This window comes from Parasteatoda tepidariorum, chromosome 1 (genome assembly GCF_982258835.1).
Source record: "Parasteatoda tepidariorum strain Cologne lab strain chromosome 1, Ptep-v5.0, whole genome shotgun sequence".
Classification (NCBI taxonomy): Eukaryota; Metazoa; Arthropoda; class Arachnida; order Araneae; family Theridiidae; genus Parasteatoda; species Parasteatoda tepidariorum.
In genome coordinates, this window is record NC_141755.1 from 1,923,980 (window position 1) to 1,948,654 (window position 24,675).

Consider the following 24,675-nt stretch of genomic DNA (forward strand, 5'->3'; position numbering starts at 1 on the left):
TTATAATTAATAAATAAAATAATTTTAATTAAATAAAAGGTAAAAACACATACAACTTGAGAAAAATGCTTGCAAGTAAATAATACTTTCGATAAAAACACAAAGAAAGACATCATAAGTAGTTATTTTTCAAATGAAATATTATAAAAAGTCTGTACAACTTTACAATCATCACAGTTTAAATGTTTTTTAGTTTTGGCTTCTCATAAACTCTGTCAACCAATGCCATTAAAATATTTCCTGGCATTCTTTGATGTTCATTTATCATATATTCTATAGCTGCAGCAGTCTGAAATATTGAATACTAATAAATTTTTTATACAACATGAAATAAATGAAAGAGAAATGCTAAATAAATGAGATTTTATTTATCTGAAAATAAAATCATAACTAACAAATATTATATCTAATCAAAGAATGAAACTAATTTACAAAGTCAGAAAAAGACAAAATAAGTAACATTTAAAATAATAAATCAAAACACAAAAGCGATTAAAGCAGCCAAATCCAAATTTGTTTTATTGTTATGATTGTTTTGTTATTGTTATGAAAACAGAAAAACTATTCTAGCAGAAAACAACAAAAATTATTAAAATTTTAAGAAATGTGTGTTAGCAGAACAGCACTTCATCAGGGGACACACTGCCTGCCAACACACAGGAGCCTTTCTATTGTCAGTGGTGAAATCAAAAACTGACAGTGCTCCGAGGCCCCATAATGGGAAATCAAATAAGAAAAGGCAATTAGAAAAATTGAAATGTAAATGCAAAGAAAAATAAATGACAAACAATCACAAAGTAAGTCTTAGTAATGACTTAAAAGTGCACAAACTAAGACATAAAGAGACGCCCACAAATAAGAAACAGAAATAAAGATAAAGTTACAGTTAGAATAGCCACATCAAAATAAAATATAAATTGACAAATCATTAAGAAGATTTTAGAAATAAATCAAGTGCTGACCCCTTTTTTGAAAATCTTGAAAAATAAAACAGAAAAACATTCAATGAGTAAAAATTTTCAAAAAAGTATTGCCATCTATATGCTTCAGGAACATAAAATCCTAAATTTTACCACATTATGAGGGCTTCAATATCGGCTGAATTATTTGAAAGTCTTTAAAACATTTTGAATCAAAATATCATAATTACAGTAATTAAAAGGAAAATTATTATTCTCTAATGTAATCCCGAAATTCCAGATAGCCGATAGAAAATCTGTTTTATTATTACAAATAAATTTAAATCTAATAATTTGACCCATCAAAATTTCTTAAAAATCTTAGAGTAAAGGTTGGAATTAAAATCTCTTAAGCTAATAACATTAAACTTAAAATCTCTTCTTTTGTCGTATAATCCGATGAAATTATTATTGTTTTTTTTTTTGGGGGGGGGGGGTTATGAAGTTTGATATCAAGATCTAAAAAATAGTTATTAAAAATTAGTTTGTGTACTCTTAAGTCATTATTAAGACTTTGTGATTGTTTGTCATTTATTTTTCTTTGCATTTACATTTCAATTTTTCTAATTGCTTTTTCTTATTTGATTTTCCATTATGAGGCCTCGGGGCACTGTCAGATTTTGGTTTCCCCACTGACATTAGAAAAGGTCTTGTCTGTTGGCAGGCAGTGCGTCCCCTGATGAAGTACTGTTCTGCTAACACACATTTCTTAAACTTTTTATAATTTTTGTTGTTTTCTGCTAGAATTTTTTTTCTGACTTTTTAAATTAAAAAATATTGTAGTAAGCACTGTCGACTACGCTACTGCAGTTTGTAGAAAAACACTAAAAATGGTAGAAAATCAATCAGAATGTGTCCTCTGGGAGGGTAATTCTCTAAAAAAGGAATTTTCTTTCATATTACTGGCAGAAGGAAAAAATTTAAACAATTCTGAGCATCAAATTTCCTCATCGTTTCTTTTTATACTAGCGATACTCTCTTTAGATTGAATAATCCTGAATTTATTGTTTTTTCCTTTTGCCTTCCTATTTTTACATTTAGTTTTAATTTTAGGTAGTTATACTCAGTTGATCTTTCAATAATGTTTTTTAATGTTCATTTGTTTGAAAAGGCCAAGAGCATCTAAAATCATAAATATTTTACATTTTTAGTACTTTATTTTTTACTGCTACAGAACATTTTTTCTTCATCCAATTAATTTCAAACCCTTCTATACTTAATATTTGTTTTTGGTAAAACTTTCCTTCTGAACAATTTTTCTGAAATTTTTAATTACAATTATTTGAATAATTAAATATTTTCAATCACTTAGTTAGTTCTGGAGTTATGAATTGGGCAATAAATGAATCGGAACACATTGCATAGATCTTTCAGGTTTTTCAAAATTTGAGTATGAATATTTTTGGTTAATAAACTGTTTTGCTTTCCATGCATTCAATGCGAATTTATTTCTACTTTAAATTATGATTTTTTTTTTTCCAAATGGAGGGAAAATTAATTTATTTTTTCCAAATTACTTTTATTTTGCTAAACAGTTATTCACAGTAAAACTCCCACACGAAGGCAAGCATGGTGTCTCTGATTGCATATATGTTTATTTTGCCCTATTTCAATTTACTTTACTATTTCAATTTATGTATAATTTTTACTAATATATATTTGCAAGACAAATTTTGAGTTCATGCATGCTGCTTTAGCTCATTCTAGGCTTGACATCTACATTTGGTTACGCTACTTCTTCAAATTATATTTTAACAGGTCATTAAAGATTGGATTTCATAATATATATATATATACATACATTACCAGCAAAAGGGAAATATTAAACAGTAGTTAACCTTGAGCTGATCAAGATGGTCATTATTCAGTTCTCTAATCACAAGCAACAAATAGTTAATTTAAAAGAAAGTTACATAGTTTTTAATTAATTAAAGAATATATTTAAGTAAGTAAAGTTCTAAATAGTTACCATTTTGTAAAAAAATACTTTATACAATTTGTTTGAATCAATCTAAAGAAGAAAGAGTTGTAGATTTGTCTTCAAATAATTTTATCTACCAATTCTGCCTCCCTTTCAAAAAAGTTAGCATAAAACAGCAGGTCGCATAAAATTGCATTTAAACAGTCTCATTAAAATACATTGAAAATTTTTTTAAAATATCTTTAATCCATATTATTTTCAGTTTATGCAGAGTAAAAAATGACTTAGAATAAATTATTTTCTCACACATAACTTAACTAAACATTCAAGCCTGTTTTATGTCATCTGATTTTTGCATTCAAATGTAATCTACTAAAATACTGATCCATTTAAAGGGATTTTACTTAATTTTAAGGTTTCACTAATTCACACTTTTCCACAGCCATAGGGTGCAGCGACAATAACTTTGACACTATCCCAGAATACAGGAAATTTTCTATCACTTATTTTTCAATTATTCATTTACATAAGTTCTAATTCAAACACCCACTTTACTATAACCTATAATCTAAAGAATGAAAATGGAATTTGGTTAACAAACATGGGTCAGTTGCAAGTACGAGGAATTTCCAGTAATTGCATAAAATGAAAGCTGTCCGATAGAACATCAGAGATCACCCACTCATTAAGTATGTTAGAACAAAATTTTGTAATTCATAACAAAAACATTCATAAAAGATACAGCTTATCTGCAGTAGGTGGAATTGAATCGTCAAATCCTACCAATGATTGATTTTTGCATGAATAATAAAAAAAAAGCTCTTTAACGGTGACTGAAAAGTGATGACCTATGAAGGAAAATATATTTAATCATGTTACAATTATTTCAAGTCAATTTTGAAAAATTAGACTAAGATACCGGCAACGAGTGCCGGTATCTTAGTACTGGTATTCTTATGATTCCACTAAGATATAATAGTGAACATAAATAATTTTGCTTAGCGATAAATTAAAAAAAAAATAACATTTAAAATTAAAAGTATATTGTTATAACAAACTGGGTGAGTTCTCATCTATTATATTACAGCTTTCCAAAACAAGGTGATACATTAATCACAATTTGTGCATGAAACTAATCATTAAGTTTTAAATAATTTATAATAACTTATTAATGTCATTTACACCAAAAAATAATAATTGTAAAATAATGAATAAGTTTAGGCATCAATTCAAATAAGTTCATCTTAAATGTAGCGTAATAAGGCAATATCGTAGAATTACGTTTTAATTTTAAACTCTTAATTTAGAAAACAAAATAGAAAACGTATAATAGGAGAATAATAGGAGAGTAAAATATGAAAAATGAATATTACACCGTAAATTTGGGATACAAAAATATTTTACGAAATCCAAACTTTTTTTACTTTAATTATAATTGTTTAATTATGACTTTAGGAAGTAAGAGAATTTTTAGGGAAGTGACTTTGGTCTTGTTTTGTCATCTCATGTACATATTTATACTTTTGTATCATTGTCTTCTTTAGATGTTAGTACTTTTTGCTTTGCCATTGGAAATTTAAAAAAAATGACTTTTATTAATTTTATAAGGATGATAACCAAAAAAATATGGAAGTTAAGGTAGGAAAACTTGATCCTAGCATGCCAGTCTATGAACAATAAAAATGCATCAACAGTAATGGAAAAATGCAGCACCCTCACTAGATTTTTATACATACTTAGAAATGTTTTATAAATATTTATGCTTAAAAATATTGATAAAGCTAAAAGACTAATTTACCTTTGATGCTAATTCCTCAGGAGTTAGATTAGAATCATAAGGAATAGGAGGACCAATAAAAGTTCTATAAAAATAGTATATATTTAGAAATACATCATAACTGGCAGTTACATACAATTAAAAAAATACACACTTCCTTAATTTCTAATATTATATATATATTTAAAATGAAAAGATTATAATTCTAATAACAAGGGTCTACTTAATATGACATGTGTGTTATGGTACTGCATTACTTTAATAATGCTCATTTTCTAATACAGCAACTATATGAACGCTGAGTACAAGTTTATCTCAATATAATACAAATACCATTAAATATTTAAACTATAATAAAATATTTATTTGCTTTGTAATAACCTATGATCAATGCTTTTGTTACTTTCATAACATATATTAAATTTGAAAAAATCTAAAAGGAACATTCAAATTCTATAATATGACTCAGAGAGCAATCTAAAAAATACAATTAAAAATAAAAAAAAAAAACACATCTTTTTTCATACATTATACTCCAGTACAAAGATAATCCATATAACTGTTTAAAAAGTATATTTTCAGAAATTTAAAGAGACCTATAAATTCATAAAAATATCAATTGAGATATGCAAGCACTCTCCCAAACCAATATAATTAATCTTTCTTAATATTGTTATTGAAATTTCTTCATTAAAAAAATAATACCGTTGTTGGACAATCAACAAAAGCATGTTTATTCTAATAACAATCAGCCTAAAATATTCACTTCCACTTCAAGATACAAAGTTTTAAAGCATTATAAGCAATTTCTAAGTTTTGCCAAAAATAACCTAAGTTTCATAAGAAACCTGGGGAAAAAATAATGCTGGATCAACTCTGAGTAGAAAATGGTACTTACTTTAGTTTTACAGGGAACCCCCCGTAGATGGGAAGTACAGGAAATCGAGTTCTTTCATAGATTTTTCTTAAAAAACCTGAAAGAAAAAGTATCCCAAATAATTATGCAATCTAGCTATTTAAAGTTTAAAAAAATTTCAAAAGTATATAAAGAAAGCATGTTTCTGTTGTTGTTGTTCTCATCCTCATGACCAGCAGAGTCATGACCATGAGCTCCTTCACTCTGAGAAAGTCTAGCACCAACAGGGGAGCTTGAACCAGGTCCTGCCTGGTAAGTCCCAGACAAGATAAAATGTGGTCAGGGGAGGCCTGGGCAGCAGAACACTTAGTGCAGATTTAAAAGTGTTTATTACCATCGTTATAAGTTATTGATGACAGATGTCCATTGAGGAAACGAGTAATGGCTGTTTGTTCTCGTCTACTGCTGCCCTGAGCCAAGGAGCCCTCTGGGCACCTACTTTGAGACCATGAGTAAGCATCTTTCTTTTTTGAAAATGTGAAATAAGCATTCATGTTTTAATTACGGTATGATTCATAAAAATTTTACTTACGGCTTCCGGTTTTCACAGACCTGAAAGCTTCTCTGAGATTTTGAGTGAAGATTGGAACTATTGGCTACAAAATCAAAGGAAACAATAAAAATCATCAATAAATTATCAATATATACAAAATATTTAATTTAAGTTATACATTTAGGATATAATATGGTTAGAATATGCAGAATTGTACAGTTATTTCATACTTGTCTTATCATTATATACTTAACTTTCTGAAAGGTTAGCTCAGATAAGCTATTGAAAATAAAGACAAAACAGTTAAAAACTTTGTATTGTAATCAGATAAGTGATTAAAAATTAATTAAGGAATAGTTAACAGGTTAAACCTTGCATTATTTAGAGTTTAAAGTAATATAAAAACAAACATATAGATTAAAAAAAGATAAAAATAGAAGCAAGACAAATAAATTTTGATAAAATACTAATTCATGATAAAATAAACAGAAATTGATAGTAATCGTTTTTCAGACATTCCAATCATAGCTAATGTAATTTTAGGAGATATGCTCAATGTAACAAATAATACAGTGTAATAACAATCAATAAGTCATAAGCAGTTTTGAAAATCTCTTAATTTGTTTACGTTGTGTTACAGCAAAGGTACTGAGTGTAGAATTACCCTGAAAAATGTTTATTCTCTTACGAAAGCTCTGCAGAAAAGTAGAGATATAAAAACAACCCTTCTGTAATAATGTTGCACTAAATGTTGGTAAATGTTGCACTAAAAATGTTATTTTAGTAATTGAGAATGACGGTACTTAATATAATCATTTGAGTAAGGCTAACCTAATTAGTTTTTTTACAATGCTAAACAGGTACATTACTCTTTCCTGCTTTAATCAAATTAAGATACTCAAATATATTTCTTTCCTTTTAAAATACAAACTGAAATAATAATCTTTAATAATTAAAGGCACAACAAAAAATTTCCTATCTAAACAATCCTAAACATTCACCTTCATGCTTTGAGGATATTAAATTTGTTTTCTTCAGGAAGAAATGCAGTTTCCAGTTATCTTGATTTAAAAGTTATGATGCAATACTCAAAAAACATTTAGTACATAAAGTAACAAGGCAAATGTAATAGTGTCTGATGCAAAATGCAGAAAAATAGAGGAACTTATATTTACCAGAAGAAGAAAACAACCTCAAAGAAATAATCATCAAAAAATAATAAAAATACTTATGACCTTCCAAGCCTGTATTTACTGTACATCACATGACCTTTATGATATTTACTAAGACATCAGATCTTCTTAAAGCACCCACAATTTTCTTTTACAAGCACTGCAAATTTTGTTCATTAAATTGCAAGGTACCGATTCTCATTCATCGGTTTTTTAAATTTTTATCCGTTATTCATAATAAAGATTAATGGCAAAAAACATTTCAAAATAACACAGAAGCAATTTATAATTGAAAGGTAGAAATACCACTTGCGCTTCCAAAGCTACTTTTGCAAAGCCAATTCTCTTTGCCCACATGAGTTGGTAATTTTCATCTCCAAACTGTGCTTCGAGGACTCCACCAGGTGCAAGCGCGACAAGATGGCCTTCTTTTAAATACTGAACACATAGCTGGAAAGAGCCAGAAAAAACATGGCAAACATCCATTAAAAGATTCCATCCTATATGGAAGGGAAAAAAATTTTTAAAAACAATCCATGCATAAATTAAGAATTTAAACATTTATACAACTTAGTTCATGCATAAGCTACTTTTTACTTTATGCAATTGTGAAAGGTCGAAATGAATGATATTAAACTCATTTTGTAATTAATCGATTGCAAAATAAAATCTTATTATCATCATAGTTCTTGTTATGCCTTCTTCTCCATACCCAATCTTCCATTGTCAATTTCATATTACTTTAAATTAGGAAAAAAGAAAGCTTTATAATCAAAAATTGAGAAGAGAAATTATAAAAATCTAAATTTGCTAAAAATTAATTAAGAAGCATAAATTTTTACAATGACTCTTAATCAAATGTATACATTAAAAAAAATTTTTTTTTTAGAATGTCGCTGTAGATAATTCTAACATAAGTAAATAATATTTTTACCAGGTATTTTAAAGAGAAAATGATCACCCACTGATCTGATGCACCTTTTCTTTATCAGGATAGTCTTGGCTAATATGTAATAATAATCTATCGGAATAGCACCGTGATAGAAAATTAACAGTGCTCCTCCACTATCAGGAATATTTTCAATGCCAACCATCTCATAACCTGAAAAAGTTCAAATTTTACACACATCATATCAGAGTAATACAGAAGTGTAATTTTCTAATATAGTTAAACAAAAAAAGTTTGACAAATAGTCTATGAGAAATACTAGAGAGCATACAAAAGAAATCTATGAAGCAACATATAAGTAACCCTATACAAAGATTGGCTTTGATTTTTTGCTAACAAGAAATTCTCCCTGATGCTGATTTTAAATTAATCTTTGTTTTAAAATTTTCATAAAACTTTGTGTACTAAATAAAGCAAAACAAAATAAAATTCAAACTTTTAAAATAGCAGCAATTTATAAGAACTTTTAGTTTTTATGAAATAACTGATTAGTTTTCAAAAATAATAGAAGAAACCATTTCGGTACATAATTTAAAAAAAAATCAGACACATTTTACGTTTTCAATTAAAAATCATATTTCAAACAGTTTAATTATATTACAGCAAATCAAACATAGCTAAGAATAAAAATAACTTATTTATCTAATCTAATTTGGAATTATAACGTATTTTACTATCAATACATAAACCAATATCAAAATAATCAGACCTAATTGAAAAAAAGTCATTATTTGCGCAATTTTTAAACTAAAAAAAAAATAATTAAAGGATTCAGAAATTTTTTGAAAACTCATATTTTAATTGCCAGCAGTGAATTATTTTGAATTGAAAACAAAATAAAAATATTATTGAATAGAACAAAGCAAAAATTAAAAAGAAAATACTTAAAACTAAATAAATAAGTCAATAAATTAATTTGATTATAATTATTAGGATTCTCTATAAGAACAAAACTCCATGTTTCAAATTTTATCTACAACATATTTTTAAAAAATTAGCTTAGTAATTTTATAGTTGTAAAATTATAAACACTTTGTCACCTGCAACAATTTGTTAAGAATATAAACTGACATGATCCTTCAATATATTTGACACTATTTCATATAAGTTAGACCTATATAATTAAATTTTTCTTTGCTGCTACTCAAACTTATTTAATTAAATTTTCTAAATAAATGATGTTAGGAATAAATTGGTTGAATAATTGTTGTTTTAGACTGTTTTGAACATAATGTTCAATGGGTACCACAATAAACACATTTTAATAATAAAACTCAGTTAATAATTTAAGGGGTTGTAAGATTCTTTAATTTATCAAAAGATGAAGAAAAAAATCAGTTAATAAATATTATTAAAACAAATTCTAGTCTAAAGAATTTATTGCTTAAAAGCATTTTCAATTAAGCAGATCCTTTAAGGCAGAAAGTGTAGAACAATATATGTTCAAGTTAAGATGAAAATTTTAGTAACTATTAAGCATTTTTTGTAAGCATTTATACATAATTAGGCTATTATATATATATATATATATATATATATATATATATATATATGTGTGTGTGTGTGTGTGTGTGTGTGTGTGTGAATTAATAAAAAATACAGCATAGCTTTGATTCTATAAGGAAGAACCTTCTCTCAGTGACTAAACACCAAATGTGGAAACAAAACACATTTGGTGTTTAGACACTGAGAGAAGGTGCTTATTTATAGAATCAAAATTATACTATATTCATTTTTGCATATAATTTGTAAGATAAGTATTTTTTTGTTTTAGTTCACATAGTACAGAGTATACCCTATCCTCTGCTTTTTAAACTAATTAGGGTTTCCTGTTTTGTAATTTTAATTTGCAAAATGAAATTATTTGTCATTAAAAAATAATTCAACAATGAAGCTTTACCTGTAGAACATTTGTAAAGATCAAAAGTCATTAGATATGAGAGAAAACAAGAGGAAATGCGTGAATGGATTACCATGCCAGAGCCAGCCAAGGGCATCCCAAAGAGTAGAAAGTGTGTTTCTGGCACCATCCCACACATCTCTATGATAAGCTTCGCGAAGACGATATCTGTATTTGTATGCACGGACAAACAATGCAGACAGGAAGAAGAAAACAAACAATATAAATGGAAAAACAAATGCAACCTGCAAAATTATTTAAATATCTTTCAATATTTTATCAGGATAATTAACAAATACATAATAAATAAAAGGATTGTACATAAATATCTAAGCACTGCAAATCATCTAACATATTAATGATAGCTATAACTAATAGTGTATCTTCAAAGACCATCATTGAAGTTTTTAAAAATTATGTAAATGCTATCCACAGTATTAGTGGGTAAACTAAAAATATTTAAAAATCTGGATATCTTTGATAAACACAACTTTGGCATCATAAACTCTTTACAGGACAAGCATCGGCGGGTTGATATAAATACTCACATAAATTTTGCACAATGAGTTTTTTCATTACATATTCTAATGCAATACAGTAGATGCTGGAAAGTAAACAATAGAGACAAGAGAAAACAAGTTCTCTCAACTTCTCTGGCGGATTGTGCTTAGATAGCAACAAAAAGGAGTATGAAATCATTACTTCCTTCTATGTGGTTGATTTTCAGCAGACTGTTGAATCATCTTGGAAAACCAAAGTTAAGACTAATTTGTGTACAGTAAATTTATTAATAAATGATGCTACAATGAAAAGTATTTTATAACAAGTTTTTAAACATTTCACAAGAGGATTGATATATTATAGATAACAGGTCAGAATATGTAGCCTTGAAATAATGGAAAGCTATATGGATAAACATCAAGTTTTAAATAGTAAAAATTGCACAAGTGCACAAAAAATTATAATTATGAAAGATATGAAAACAAATCTAACCATAGGAAACTTAATTTCACAGACAATAACTATTTCTTGAAACAATTTTATTATAGATATTATTTCAAACTAAGCCACATTGGAAAACCAAAATTGAGTTGAAAACCTTTTCATCAGTTCACAGATTTAAAGTCCCTTTTTTATTAGTCTTTTCATTCAAATTTTTGAAAAGTATCAGGCAAAGAATAAGAGCAAATTCCTTAGAAATGCTTAGAAAAAAAAGGGAAAATCCTAGAATCTCAAAAAAATGTCATACTAGTGCATAAATGTACAGAAGTAATACAATTCTATAAACCACATTTCCCATAAACTGCATTTATTTTCACATTTCCCATAATTGCTCTTAATACTTAAAGCTTTTTCTACAAATAAAATAAATATTAAAATGTATATTTTTGTGTTTTTAAATATTTGTTTTAAAATTTAGGTAAAGCATTAATTTTGATCTGTTTCAGACATATACATAGCTATTTATACAAAATTCCCTATAATGCAAAGCATTTTTGGATAGCAAGATTTGGCGTTTTAAAGAATTTTTATTGCATATTTCATAATAGTTAAAAGAGATTTATTTTTTTCCAAGTACAAACTTAAACCAAGACTGTATAACATGGGCAAAATTCCAAATAAACATAGCTTACAAAAACATCTTAAACATCTGAAATGAAGTAAATACTAATTATCACTACAATGAGGTTTTGTTCATGCAAGATTATGCAAATGTAAAGCTGTTTTTATTAGATTTTGCCCAAGCAAGACTTAAAAAGTAATCATTTCTGAATAAATCAAAAATTAGAAGCTATGCAAAAATAAACTTTTAAACTTAATGATTACCAATTAAAAAAGCTGATTATTAAGTATTACAAAAATAGTTACTCACAATTATTGGAGTAAATAGCCACAAAAGCCATGATGTAAACTGTATATCTATGTATTTTTCTAAATATTCTAAATGAAGAGTGGAGTAAGAATAATTGCCAATTTTTTCTACAAAATCATATAAGTAATTAAGCATGGCGGGACGGTCTTTTCTCATATGGGCACTCTTTCAATGGCTGGATTACTTTCCTCCAAATAAATTGTAAATGGAACATTTATATCTGTAGGATAAAAAATATATTTAAAAATGGAGGTTACATCAAGGAAAGTAAATTACGATACACATTTAAAAATATTGGCTGATTCAAAATAAATAATTTTTAATAAAAAGCAAAAAATTTGCCTACAGAAAGTTAAAACACTACATAATATATCCTACTCATACTTTCTGAAAAAGTAGCACTCTCCTGCAATTTAATTCATACGAAGGATCTACATAAGCTTCAGTCTGGTGAAAAACACCGTATAAAGATGTTTCAGTGTATTGTGCTGTTATCTAGTGTTAATTCAGGACGATCTTAGAGAAGAGACTCTGAAGCGCAAGTTTGCTAGCTTCTATAGCCAGTAAGAAACTTCAAAAGCAATTTCCGAAATACCACTCACATAGTTAAAGTACATTCCAGAGTTGCTTTTTTGTACTCGAAGAGTATCTCCTCATAAGTGCAAAGAAAGGGAGTTTTTTCTATTACAACAGTACCTATATTAATTATCTATTACCAGGAGTCTTACAAAAAATCAAAACTTCTAGGAACCAGAATCAATTTTCAGATGGTAGGTAGGCACTTTATTTCCGTCGCACAATGGGCTTTTGGGGACGGTCTGGGAAACATCCCTAGGATGATTCGAAGACATGCCATCGCAATTTTGATAATCTGCAGAGGGGATAAATTTTTAGAAGCAAGCAAATTATGAAAAGGAAAAGAGATAATCTATTTGCACAATATTTCATTAAAATATAAGGCTCCAGCAACAATTTTCAAGTCACTACTGCAATCTAGAACCAAGATCCTGCATATTACCACATTTAATTGCACATCACTGGCAGCAAATATATATTTGGTGATTTCTTTTTTTAAAGTTTCCAGAAACAGAACATCACTAAGACAGTTAATAGTCACGTAATCCCAAATTATAGATAACTCAGGCAGAATAGAAAGCGGCGGCTGTTTTGCTAGATTACAATGTGGTAACAGCATTGAGAAGTAGCATTCATTCAAGCTCAACCACTTTGCTTGCTTCAAGCTATTTTAAAAACTACAGATATTATATATTTATATGCTTAATAAAAAAATTTGGAAAATTTAAATATACATGCAATAAAAAATGAAAATAGGAACTCAAATCGTTGCTCTGGAATAACCAGGGCTTTAAATTAAGGGTGGTCCAAGAAATCTAAAACTCAACTTGGACCACCATAATATAATTATCAGCAGTCTTCCAGATCAGCAGTGATGTAAACAGTTGGTATGCTGTTTTGGTTTTTTGATTAAAAATTTTGATCTGTGTTTTTGTCATAAAGCAGCGTATTTCTTCGTAATTATAAACACATTCTCTGTATAATAATTTTTCGCTTAAATTAACTCTAAGAAAAAAATTTAATAAAGGCATGTAAATGAACCAATAAAAAATTGCAGAGACTAGTATTATCTTTTAATTAGAGGAGCTTCTGACTAGTGAATATATTTTCTTCTTAATTTTTAACCTTGATTAAAAGATTATGACTAAGACGAAAGTAAAACTATTAAAAGTGACACACGATGTAAAACTATTAAAAAATTTTATGGGCTCATAATGGGCCCCAAATAAATTTGGGGGCCTTTTATGAGTAGTTTTAAAGAATAAAAAATTTTACTTATGGATAATTTTGAATTTTCATATTTATTTTAAACAATAATACATTATTATAAAAGCTTCAATACATTATTTGCATAGAAAGTTTACACTTTTTGATAGCCTTTTATCACATCATTAAAATCATTTTCTTGCAAGACATCATATCCAATGCTCACAATTGAAAATGACTCATTCTTTCTTAAGTCATACTTTTTCTTATTTAATTTTTTATTAATTTTAGTCTGGAGAATAAATGTTTGCTACTACACTTAATTATTATGATTGACAAAAAAATTCAATGTTAATGTCTTCGAGATTGTTGTTTTTTACTCTTTTATACATCTCATCTATGCATTAATTGGACTAACTTATTCTCCTGATCCAAATAATTCTTGAAATGTTCCAACTATAGAGCTAGTTCTTTTTCATTCATATCATTGGCATAAAATCTTCAAAAATTATAACAGTGAAGCATTAATTCCTTAGACTCTAAAGAATTCATATTTGAAAAAAAATCTGAACAAATCAGTTATTGGCTTATGCGCTATTGAAATCAATTTTAATTGACTATTAAATATGTCCATTACTGGGAGATAAACTTTAAATATTTCGCTACCTTGTAATATAACATTATCTGCATCTCCATAATAAAATGTCAAACTAGAAATTCTTGGTGAAGTACACGTCGTCTCATCTTCATATTTAAAATTAGGTCAATTTTCCTTCAAAATGGTTTCATAAGTAGAGAGCTTCTCTCTTCACAAAAGCAATCAAGGTTTCAATCAATTTCAAACTATCAACAACCTTTCTTCCATAAGCTTATATTGAAGTCTGATTTATTCTTGATATCACTCCAAAATTCTGTCAACACAATATTTTCTAACTTTTTCAATTTCCTTAGAAGGCTACAAGCATTGAATCTAGTTTCTAGAAGCTCTTTTTTTTTGTTCTTTTTGAAAATCTGTAGTACAGTCGTAATGTTTTCCTAACTTTTTTGCAGCGCCCTTACTGCGCCTAAATAGGCGTACCACCTAACATCTAATGGAACATTTATGACTAGTCCAGATTCTAAGCATTCTGTTAAGGTATTCCACCGATGGGTGGAACTGAAGGGAAGAAAAAAAAAAGAGTTAAGTTTCTGCAAAAATTGGAAATAATCCTCTAAGATGCATCCCATGCCTCCAGCACGAATTATATTTAAGCTATGTACTAGACACGGTAAAAAAATTGCAGCAGGACACATCTCTTTTAACCTTTTTTGTAAACCTAAGTACTTGCCTGGCATATCTGGTGTGCTATTTTATGTTTGTTCTCGACAATCACTTATATTTATGCCTTGGTCATCAGGAAAAAATACAATAGTATCAGACAAGTACTCAGACTTATGACTTTCAATGGGAATAAAATCCAAAAAACGTTCCACAGAAATTCCTTCGCTCACATATTGAACAGTAAATGTCAGCTAATCTATGTGAGAAATGTTTGTAGTTAAATCAACACTTACTGAAAAATATTTTGCTTTCTTTAATTTTGCTTTATACCAAACAATCGATTCATTAGAAATGGAAGCTGATAAATAGAATGCATGTTCTTTGTCCTTACTTCTTTAATTTTGCCTTTATACCCAGCCAGGAAAATTAGCAAGTTTGCTCAATAATTCCGAAGTTGCCAAATAATTTCCGATACGGTGCGATCCAATTGTACGATCGTCTCGACGGAATCCAAGACCTCGTGATGCTAAAAATTCATGGATTATTACTTTTACAATTCTTTTCGATAACTGATTTGGTTGTTCATCTGATTAGTTAAATTTCTAACCATTAAGCATTCTTTTTTCTTGACAAGTAAATAATTTTAGCCTGTTTATGCCAAAATATATTTTCACGTTCTAAAACGCACGCATTAGAATGTTACCCATTGTTTAAGCAATTTTCAGAACTAAAGTGCTATTAATGTTTTACAATTTTCAAAAATAGCACTAATTTCTTGATTAAAAATTGTTATTTTTATATAATTTATGACAAATGCATTAAAATTTATACTAAAATACTTCTAAATTTTAGCCTGACATAATAGTTTTTACTAAACTGAAAAATAAATAAAATAAAACATTAAAAAATAGACACCCCCAATTTAAGAAAAAAAACCTTCAAATTAAAATGACTACTCTCTAAAGGAAAACATACTTTAGTAGCTTAACTTTTAAATCAATCAATCCTATTTTATACTATTTGAGTTCATCATTTCAGCAATAAATATGCGTAATAAATTTATACTCACAATCAGAACCTGTTAGATGAAATCGAAATAAAACTGATATAGGTGATGTGTTTTTATTTACACGCTCACCTGAGCACATGACCAAACTAAGTGCTGTTCGAATTCGGAGTATAGAACACGGACCAAGCAACATAAAATAGGAAAGAGCATGGTAACTAAATGCAAAGAATAACAAGAATAAAACATTGTTCCACTGTTGTTGAATGGCATTCAAAACTCTCCTTTCCCAAAACTATATATCAAGTGCGTTACTCTCTGTTCTTGTTCTACAAGAGCGAATTATTCCATCATCTGCAATATGTCATGATCGATGATATGTTTAGTTAAACCAATATTTTCTTTCAATCTCTCTCATTTGCTAACTTTTTTTCAAAAAAAAAAAAAATAGTGTAAGGATAACGAATTAATAAGGATAAAAAAAAAAATAATTAATGTAATAAGAATTTTGACTTTTTGGGGGGCTCGTTGCAATTCTGGGCCAATCCTTAAAAACAGCTCTCAATTGAAGAACATAAGACCAGAGCTCATTCTAGGCAGGGTAAACAGGGCGCAGCACCCTGCTGCCCTTTTAGTCAAAAGAATCCACCCTGTTGCCCCTGAAGTAAATTAGTGTCCTGATGTAATAAGACTTCATACCCTTTTTGCCCTTTCATTAAATCATAATTATTATTAATCATTTTAATTATTAAATCATAACTACAGACACTTAAAAACATACATTTATTATTTAATTAATATATGCATGCATTTTAAATAAATTACCAAGCTAATTACCGCATTAACTCGATACATATGTTAATTTATTAATGAAAATTAGTAATTAATATGATTGCTTTGCTACTTTTAGTAAAGTAAAAAAAAATTTCTTTTACTAATTGGCAATGCTTTTTAATAGAACGTGTAAAGCCCATGGAAAGAAATTATTGCCTTTTTAGAATAATAATGCCCTTTTTTTAAACTTTTGCACTCTGCCCTTTTTTCTGCCTAGAATGAGCTCTGCATAAGACATCAACAACAAAATAGGAAAAAGATTAACTGTTTAAGAATTTAAAACCCTAATAACTACCCAATATGGCCAACTTACAAAGGGGTTTAGGTTAGTTTTTAATATAACTTCACTGATTCAGTGAAATTATTATATATAACATATTAGAATATTACTATATATAACATATTAGAATAATATTAACTTGGGGAAATTTCCATAGAGTGATCTGTGGCAGAATAACTACCAACCAAGCCTTGGCAACTTCCAGGCAGCCATCCGTGTGAAAATGGGAAAGAAAAAAAGACATCACAGAAAGAGACCAACTCGAAGGGTATAACTCATAGCCACCCCCAGGCAATTATCTACTTGTTTTTTTAGTAAAATTTTTCATGCTTAAAACCAATTTGTCGCCTTGGCGTGGTACATCACGATACGGAAATATCCCCATTTGATTTATTTTTGTGGTCAACATTCAAGATAATTAAATTAAAAAAAATTACAAATCTAACATTGTTTTTAATAATATAAAATAAATAATGATACATTGAAAAAGTAATAAATCTAAATTAGATCAGGATGTAAAGCAATTTTTAAAAAGGCTTACTTTAAAGACAGAATAGAAATTAAATTTTACTTTCGGTGGTTTCATCTCAGTGGAATTGATTACTTGAATCAGACATTGTTTCTTAAATATATAATAATTTTGAGAAGAGGGATCTAAAGAAATAGAAAGAAAAAAACATTGGAGAAATTAAATTCTGGGCATTAATATTAGTTACTTTAATACAAAAAATCATCTCTCTGACTAAAAGTATAAAAAAATAATTTTATTTTATTTACGAGTAGTGCTGACTTGATCTTATCCTTGATAAATTTAAGGCTGCAGAAAAAACTAATTTAGTCTAGATTTCGGTAAATTTTGCACTCCTTTAGTATATGTAAAACAAGATTAGCACTATACATATGCAATTGAATTTAGGGCATGACCGAAATATTATGTACCTGCTGTGTAAAATCTAAATTTTAAAAAAAATCTAAATATTCTTTTGTTTACAATTGAAGAAGAACGTTATAGTGACAGTTAATAAGGAAACCAGTGTTAAATAGGCTCTTCCCAAGGTCAAGTATTATGTCACGTGATGTTGAATTTAAAAAAAAATGGGAAAAGACGGTTTTATTAAATACGTCACTCAAGCTTGCTGAAAATTTACATTAAATATCAACATTAAAACGTTTAAAATCTTTGCCAAAATTTTTTTCACAAAGTGAAGCAAGTTTCTGTTTGTTTGTTTGTTGTTAATTTACGTCGCACTAGTAGAGCTGCACAATGGGCTATTGGCGACGGTCGAAGCAAGTTAGAAACTCTGCCTTTATCAATTATTTTAAAGCACTCTTTTGCGCTTGTGACTTTTTTTTAGTATAAAATATAAATATCAACTTAATTCAATTTCAAATAATATACAACTTCTTATAAAGGTACTTATGTGAAATAACTAAAAACGCTTCCAAAGAAGAAAAAAATCTGTTTGATTAAACAATTTTTTAATTGTTATGTATCAATAATTACTTAATTATTTGTTTTTGAATAAAAATATTTTTAATAAAGGATTTATATGACAAAATTGCTTTTCTGTATCTCTTTAATTGTTTAAAAGATAAAAAAGCCAGGGGGGTGCAAGTGCACCCTCTTGCACCCCGCTGCCGGCGCCCTTGATGAGAGAAGTAGTATACATATTTGAATAATACTAAGTCACATATTCTCAGATCGGAAAATACATTATTGTTAAACTCATTTCGTATTCTACAATATCTCACAGAAGATATTTGATCTATGAATAAAAAAAAAAATATTCAAGATGTCCACTCTAGACTCTCTTCTCAACCTGCTTTACCCATCCGTAATTACTTTATAGAAGTATTTTATTACTATATTTTTTTACATGAATCAATTGAGTCTAAACACGAGTAAATGGGACTAGTGGTTTAAGAGCTGCAGGGTTTTTTTTTTATGTATAGAAAGTACTTTTTTTGTACTTATTATACTTATCTAAAACATATTTACACTTTTTAAATTGACTGCTCAAAACTATCTAGACTATTATTATTATTTAAGCAGCATTGAATGGGATCAAATTTTAGAAAAGAAAAGTGTAATTGAGTTGAAGGCAAATGCAGTACTATATTATATACATAACCCTTCAGATTTTGAAGTATCAATCTCATTGTACAACAGTTGATTTCTTTTAAAGTAGGGCCTCAAAAATATATGGGAGGATTTTTATTTTATTTTGATGAGTAAATAAGTTAAATATTGTACTTTTTCTACTCAAAATTATTATAACTTCTGAACTATTAATCCTATTTACTATTTTTTTTTTCAATTCAACTTGAAAAAAAAAACGAACACCGGAAACAATAGCCCAATTTTCTAGATAGTAATATAGAATTGTTAGTTTTAAATAGATAGAAATTTCTAAAATTTAAATCGAAGGAATCGGTTCTTTTTCCTCTAAACTCTCCTCCTTTTTTCCCTCCCGCCAAAATTTAATGTATACACTTTATACCATTTACAATGGGTGAGATGCCAACGGTATCTCACCCATTGTGGTCCTGAAAGAGTGGATACCACTTCTGGAGAACGCACTAGGTCTGCTCATCGGGAAGACTGATTGTGCAGCTCATAGGATATTAAAAAAAAAACTTTATACCATTTACTAAGTGGAGGGTATTTAACAGTTTGTCATTGAGCAGATTTTTTTTTTTTTTTAAATTTGCGATTTTAAAACATTTTGAATATATATTTATGTGCCATTTACTTGTTCATCGTGATCCTTAAGGGACTTTTTGGGAGAAACAATTTTGCATTAGAATACAAGTGATATTTAAAAAGAAGATCCATGACCATTTAGAAATTATTTAGATAAATTATGAATGGAGAACTACAAAATAAAGATCTTTTTTTTCTATTTGAAAACATGACGGGATGGAGGTGAGGAAAAATACATACAATTTGATCATATCAATATACCTCACAAAATAATTACAGTTTATACGATCTAATTGTTTTTATCCTAAAAATTGTGTTAAAAGGTATTTAAATTTTTGTTTTTAAATTAGTTTTGTAGCAGATTTCCAAAGAGTGTTCGCAAACAGGCATTTCAGAGCGTTTCCTACAACAAATTATGAACACATTTACATTTGATATTTATTCTATATAAATATTTCTTAGAATTTTCAATAAACTTAAATCTTAGGTAATATACAACCTCATTTACTGAAGAGATAAATTGTTTGATTTATCACTGGATAGAAATTTTGAGTTTAAAAAGTACCCTATAACTTTATATTATAACGGTATTTGGGACAGATATTGCAGCCTAACTTCAACTGCTATAGATTGTAAGAAGGTAGCTTTCTTCGATTTATATAAGAAAAGCGAGTGAAATTGTTTTGCGTTCAATGTGTACTCGCGGTGGTCTTAACATTAATAAATATAACAAAAATGCAAGAAAGAATGCAAATGTCAAAAAAAGGAATAACATCCATAAAATGACGTCGCCTTCGACAACATTTTAAGTATAGCAACGAAATATCAATTAAGGAGGAAAGTGATTTTAAAATTTTGTCAGAACTCGAGAACATTACAATATCGTTTTACAGGCATTGTCTATGAATCTTTTAATTTTTTTAAAAATATAATGGTAGTTAAAATCGTTTTAATTACAAATCAAAAATAAAACGCTTATTGTGGTTTCGAAAGCAATGACATTTAAATGCGCTTGTAACAAAGAGCTGAAACAAACTGAGCTGTGTCCAAAGGAAAAGTTAACTGACTATGCTAATCTAAAGAAGGAATTTTTTTTTCTTCACAGATATAAAATGTGATTTCATTCTTAGCCCCTATTTCGGAATATACATATATTACCTAAATTAAGCGTACCAAATATATCATCTTCAAATATATCAATGTAATATTTTAGTATATTTGGTACTAACTACATAACCCTTCAGCATTTGAGTTTATAAATATTTGTCAGTAGCAGTCAACTAAAGTCAAATTTAAAAAAAAAAAAAATTTTGTTACATATGGCTTTATTGAAAACATTAATCCATATACAATGTTCAGCTTTAAGTGGACATAAACAAGGAGTAACAAGGAACAAAATTACATTAACAAACAAAGAAAACACATGACAAACGCATATTAACACAAAAAGAACATAAAGATAAAATAAAAGTTAAAAAAAAAAATAATAATAAAATTTTTTTTTTTTAAAAAAAATGAAGCATGTTACTCGCGTCCGTGATATCCTAAGCACACGTGCCTCCTGTATGGTGCTAAATGAGTAACGGCGATGGCTAAGGCGATAAGTGCAAAAAAAAAAAAAAATCTATATATTAGAACTTATAAGGATTTTGGAGCATGACCATTTCTCTATCTGAACTTTAATTTACGGTTAAAATATTTATAAGTAGTGGTGGAAAAAATTTCTTTTGATTCTAATTCTTTAAAATATTAATACACTATCTTAGCTACCACTGGAAAAAATATTTTCTGAAACTACGGAAAACCCGTTGTTGAATTCTTATCAAAACCAATTCGCCAATTACTATAATACCAGTAGTACATATTACCATCAGTGATGAATATGAATTAAGTGTCATAGAATGGTAATTTTCTACGGTTTTGTTAAACGAATTTCACATTAATCTTTCTTTCGTGAGTTTGCCTTTTTAACACATAGCTTATTTTATTTTATTTCAATTAGTGCACATTATCAATATTTATTGAGCATTAGTGTCAATAATATTATGCAGATTTTTGCTATGGTTACCCAAAACGCGAATAAGTTTCTTTTCTACTTATTTTTGCTTTTTAGTTCAGAAGTTACTTTTTTTAATTTCAATTAATACATATTACCAACATTAATTAAGTATCATTGTCGTCAATGATAGTATGACGATTTCTTACTGTTCTTCTAGACAAATAAATACCTTTACTCCATTTATTTTGCTTTCTAGTATATTGCATATTATTTTTTTTTTCAATATGCATGCATTTCCTTAATTAATTAATAATGAAGCCTCATTGGCGCATGCTTCTCCTAAACGAATTAAGAACCATTAATTTTTGCTTTTGATTATATAAATATTTTGTTTCTATTCAATTAACGCTGGTTTTAAATAAGTAATTTTTTAGAAACACGTTTAAAAGAATTAATATAAATAAAATAAAAACACGTGGTATCAGACAAAGTATAAATTTGGTGACGTAGACCACGCGTGCTACCACGTAATGTTCATTGAATTCATCTGACTTAGCGAATATAAAATAATCAAATATTTAAATACGTGCAATGAACTATTTTTTGATTAGATAGATAGATAATTATCACTGTTGTATCTTTAAAATATGTGAAAATTGATTCATTAAATTTAAAGCAATGGGCCCATCAGAAAATTCCATTTCGTTCTTCACTCATCCTATTAGAATGATTTGTCATAGAATGTTCCAATGTTGACAATGACCTTCCTCGTTCTTGAAACTATCTGTATGCCAAATTTCATAACTTTTGGTTTAGGAGTCTATAAAGGACACACAGACAGGCATTCATTTTTAGATGTATTGCCTTTCCCGATGACCATCACATGTTTTTATATTAAGCTAAACATTTTTTTAGAACTCACCAGAAGAAAGATTAATTACATTCGAATTATTTTAAAGTACGAACTGGAAAAGATTACCAAAATGAATCCCGAAAATGTCGTTGTTGAACGTGACTATTGACCGATAACCAAGTTTTACCACAACGAAGCATTTTTTCCGTGGAATTGGTTCCTTGATAAGTAACTTGTCTTTTTTTTTTGCAATAACCATTTAGTTTTACATTAGTTAGATTCCTAGAAACACGCTTTATAGCGTAAACATATATTTAAAAAAAACTTATCGTAAGGAAAAATAAACTTATAAATTTAGATTATTTTCAAAACAATAATTCGGCGGCGCTCTATCCTCACATTCCATTGACGTTGATTTTACTCATGTCTACGTTCTATAAGCATAATCAAAGTTAGTGAATAAGTAATAAATTTGAGAAATTCGTTTGTGCTTAACTAGAACTGTAAGCACAATTATTATTATTTTTTATGTAATATTATTTTTTAAATACTAGAAAAGAAAAATGTATCCGCTGTTTAAATTGTAAAAATGCATAATGCTAATCCTATAAGAAATATTCGTTATTCACACGATCTACTAAATGAAGAAAACTAAAATTTTAACATTTTTTTTTAACCATTTTAATGATTTGGGTTAAAAGTGATCTTTTCAGTAGCTGTCCAAATTTCAGGATCCTTGGCACTAGAATATTTAAGCGAGACATGATGCTAACGCTTCATTTATTATTATCGACCACAATATACTTTCTTCCTTGAATAAATAACGAAAAGGTAAATCTTTTAATTCTGTTATTTGTAGCGTAATTATGTGTGTGAATTACTAATACTATTATGTATGTGTATTAATACTATTATGTATAATACTATTATGTATGTGAAGTTCATTGCACACGCTATTCATAGAGCATTACTGAGACATTTAAAATTTTATGAATTTGACCTGACATTTTAAATACATGTTTTAATTTTATCTTTTGAGACAAGTATTTGCATAGTCTATCCCACCTGCATCAGCACGTTGAATTGAGCGCGGGTCATTCACATTAAAAATTTCTCTTATGGGCAGATATAGAAGCACATCGGAAAACGTTATCCCTGTAAAATATTTGGAGTCTGAACGATGTTTCGCTTGAAAACCATTAGACAAAGGCTAATTTTAACTAAAGAATCGATCAAAATTGCAATTAGGACTTAAAATCGTTCTCTCCCCGGGACGCTAAGAGTGTACCTGCAGGTTATTTTTTATTCTTTCACTCCGGCTCATATGGGACGGTATTTTTCGATTAAAGGTACTTTGCGTTACTTTATTTTTAAAACTTTATTTTGAGTTCCAAAGATACCATTCATTTCAGAATTGACAACTTTAAAAAGAAAAATATAACGCTCTCTTACCTGAGTGCGGCGGCTTATCCAGGGAAAGAAACATCTAACCGAAGATCTGAGTAATTCGTGAATAAACAGGAGGTGAACCGACTGGTTTGTTTATGGTTGCAACTGATTTCCTTTTCACTTTTAACGACCTTATTCTTCTCCCCACGTGGGTTTAAAGAAAAGAAAATGACTTCTATTCAAATAAATGATCCCTCTCTCTCTCTCTTTCTCTTTCCCCATCAAATGCATACAGAATTTAAAAAGCTATCAAGATCAGAGCTAAACATTGATAACGGTTCGAAAGTTTCGTGCTATTATATCGAAGCAATTATATCAAAATGATTATATAATGATAAATATTATAATAGAATTATTTGATTGTTGAGATGTTTTTGTAAATTTGTTTTTTGTTGTTTCGTAACGAAAGGGGACGAGAGTTTGCATTTAAAGACAAGTATATTGGAACGGAGTATCTTAATTGAGGCACTAAAATTGGAAGCGTCAAAATTGGAATAAAGCATACGTTGTATAATAATTTATAACACTATAGCAGAAAAAGGTTTGA

General features: G+C 28.2%; 1 protein-coding gene across 13 annotated transcripts; it reads right to left on the reverse strand.

Annotated features, from left to right (window-relative positions):
• LOC107438853 (DGAT1/2-independent enzyme synthesizing storage lipids) lies at positions 1 to 24,266 on the reverse strand. Of its 13 annotated transcripts, none has more exons than XM_071180262.2 (10): positions 24,132 to 24,188; positions 17,665 to 17,777; positions 11,961 to 12,180; positions 10,161 to 10,332; positions 8,173 to 8,340; positions 7,545 to 7,738; positions 6,106 to 6,169; positions 5,556 to 5,631; positions 4,679 to 4,742; positions 1 to 304 (listed from the first exon to the last, which is right to left on the reverse strand). In XM_071180262.2, exons 3-10 carry the CDS (start codon positions 12,114 to 12,116, stop codon positions 179 to 181), a joined length of 1,020 nt encoding a protein of 339 aa, XP_071036363.1. In that variant the 5' UTR covers positions 12,117 to 12,180; positions 17,665 to 17,777; positions 24,132 to 24,188; the 3' UTR covers positions 1 to 178. The 13 variants fall into 13 exon arrangements, with proteins under 13 accessions (XP_071036363.1, XP_071036365.1, XP_071036362.1 ...); XM_071180264.2 differs by having other exon boundaries at positions 17,695 to 17,777; positions 24,132 to 24,182; XM_071180261.2 differs by lacking the exon at positions 24,132 to 24,188 and adding an exon at positions 18,063 to 18,139.
• Between the last annotated feature and the right edge of the window lie 409 nt (positions 24,267 to 24,675).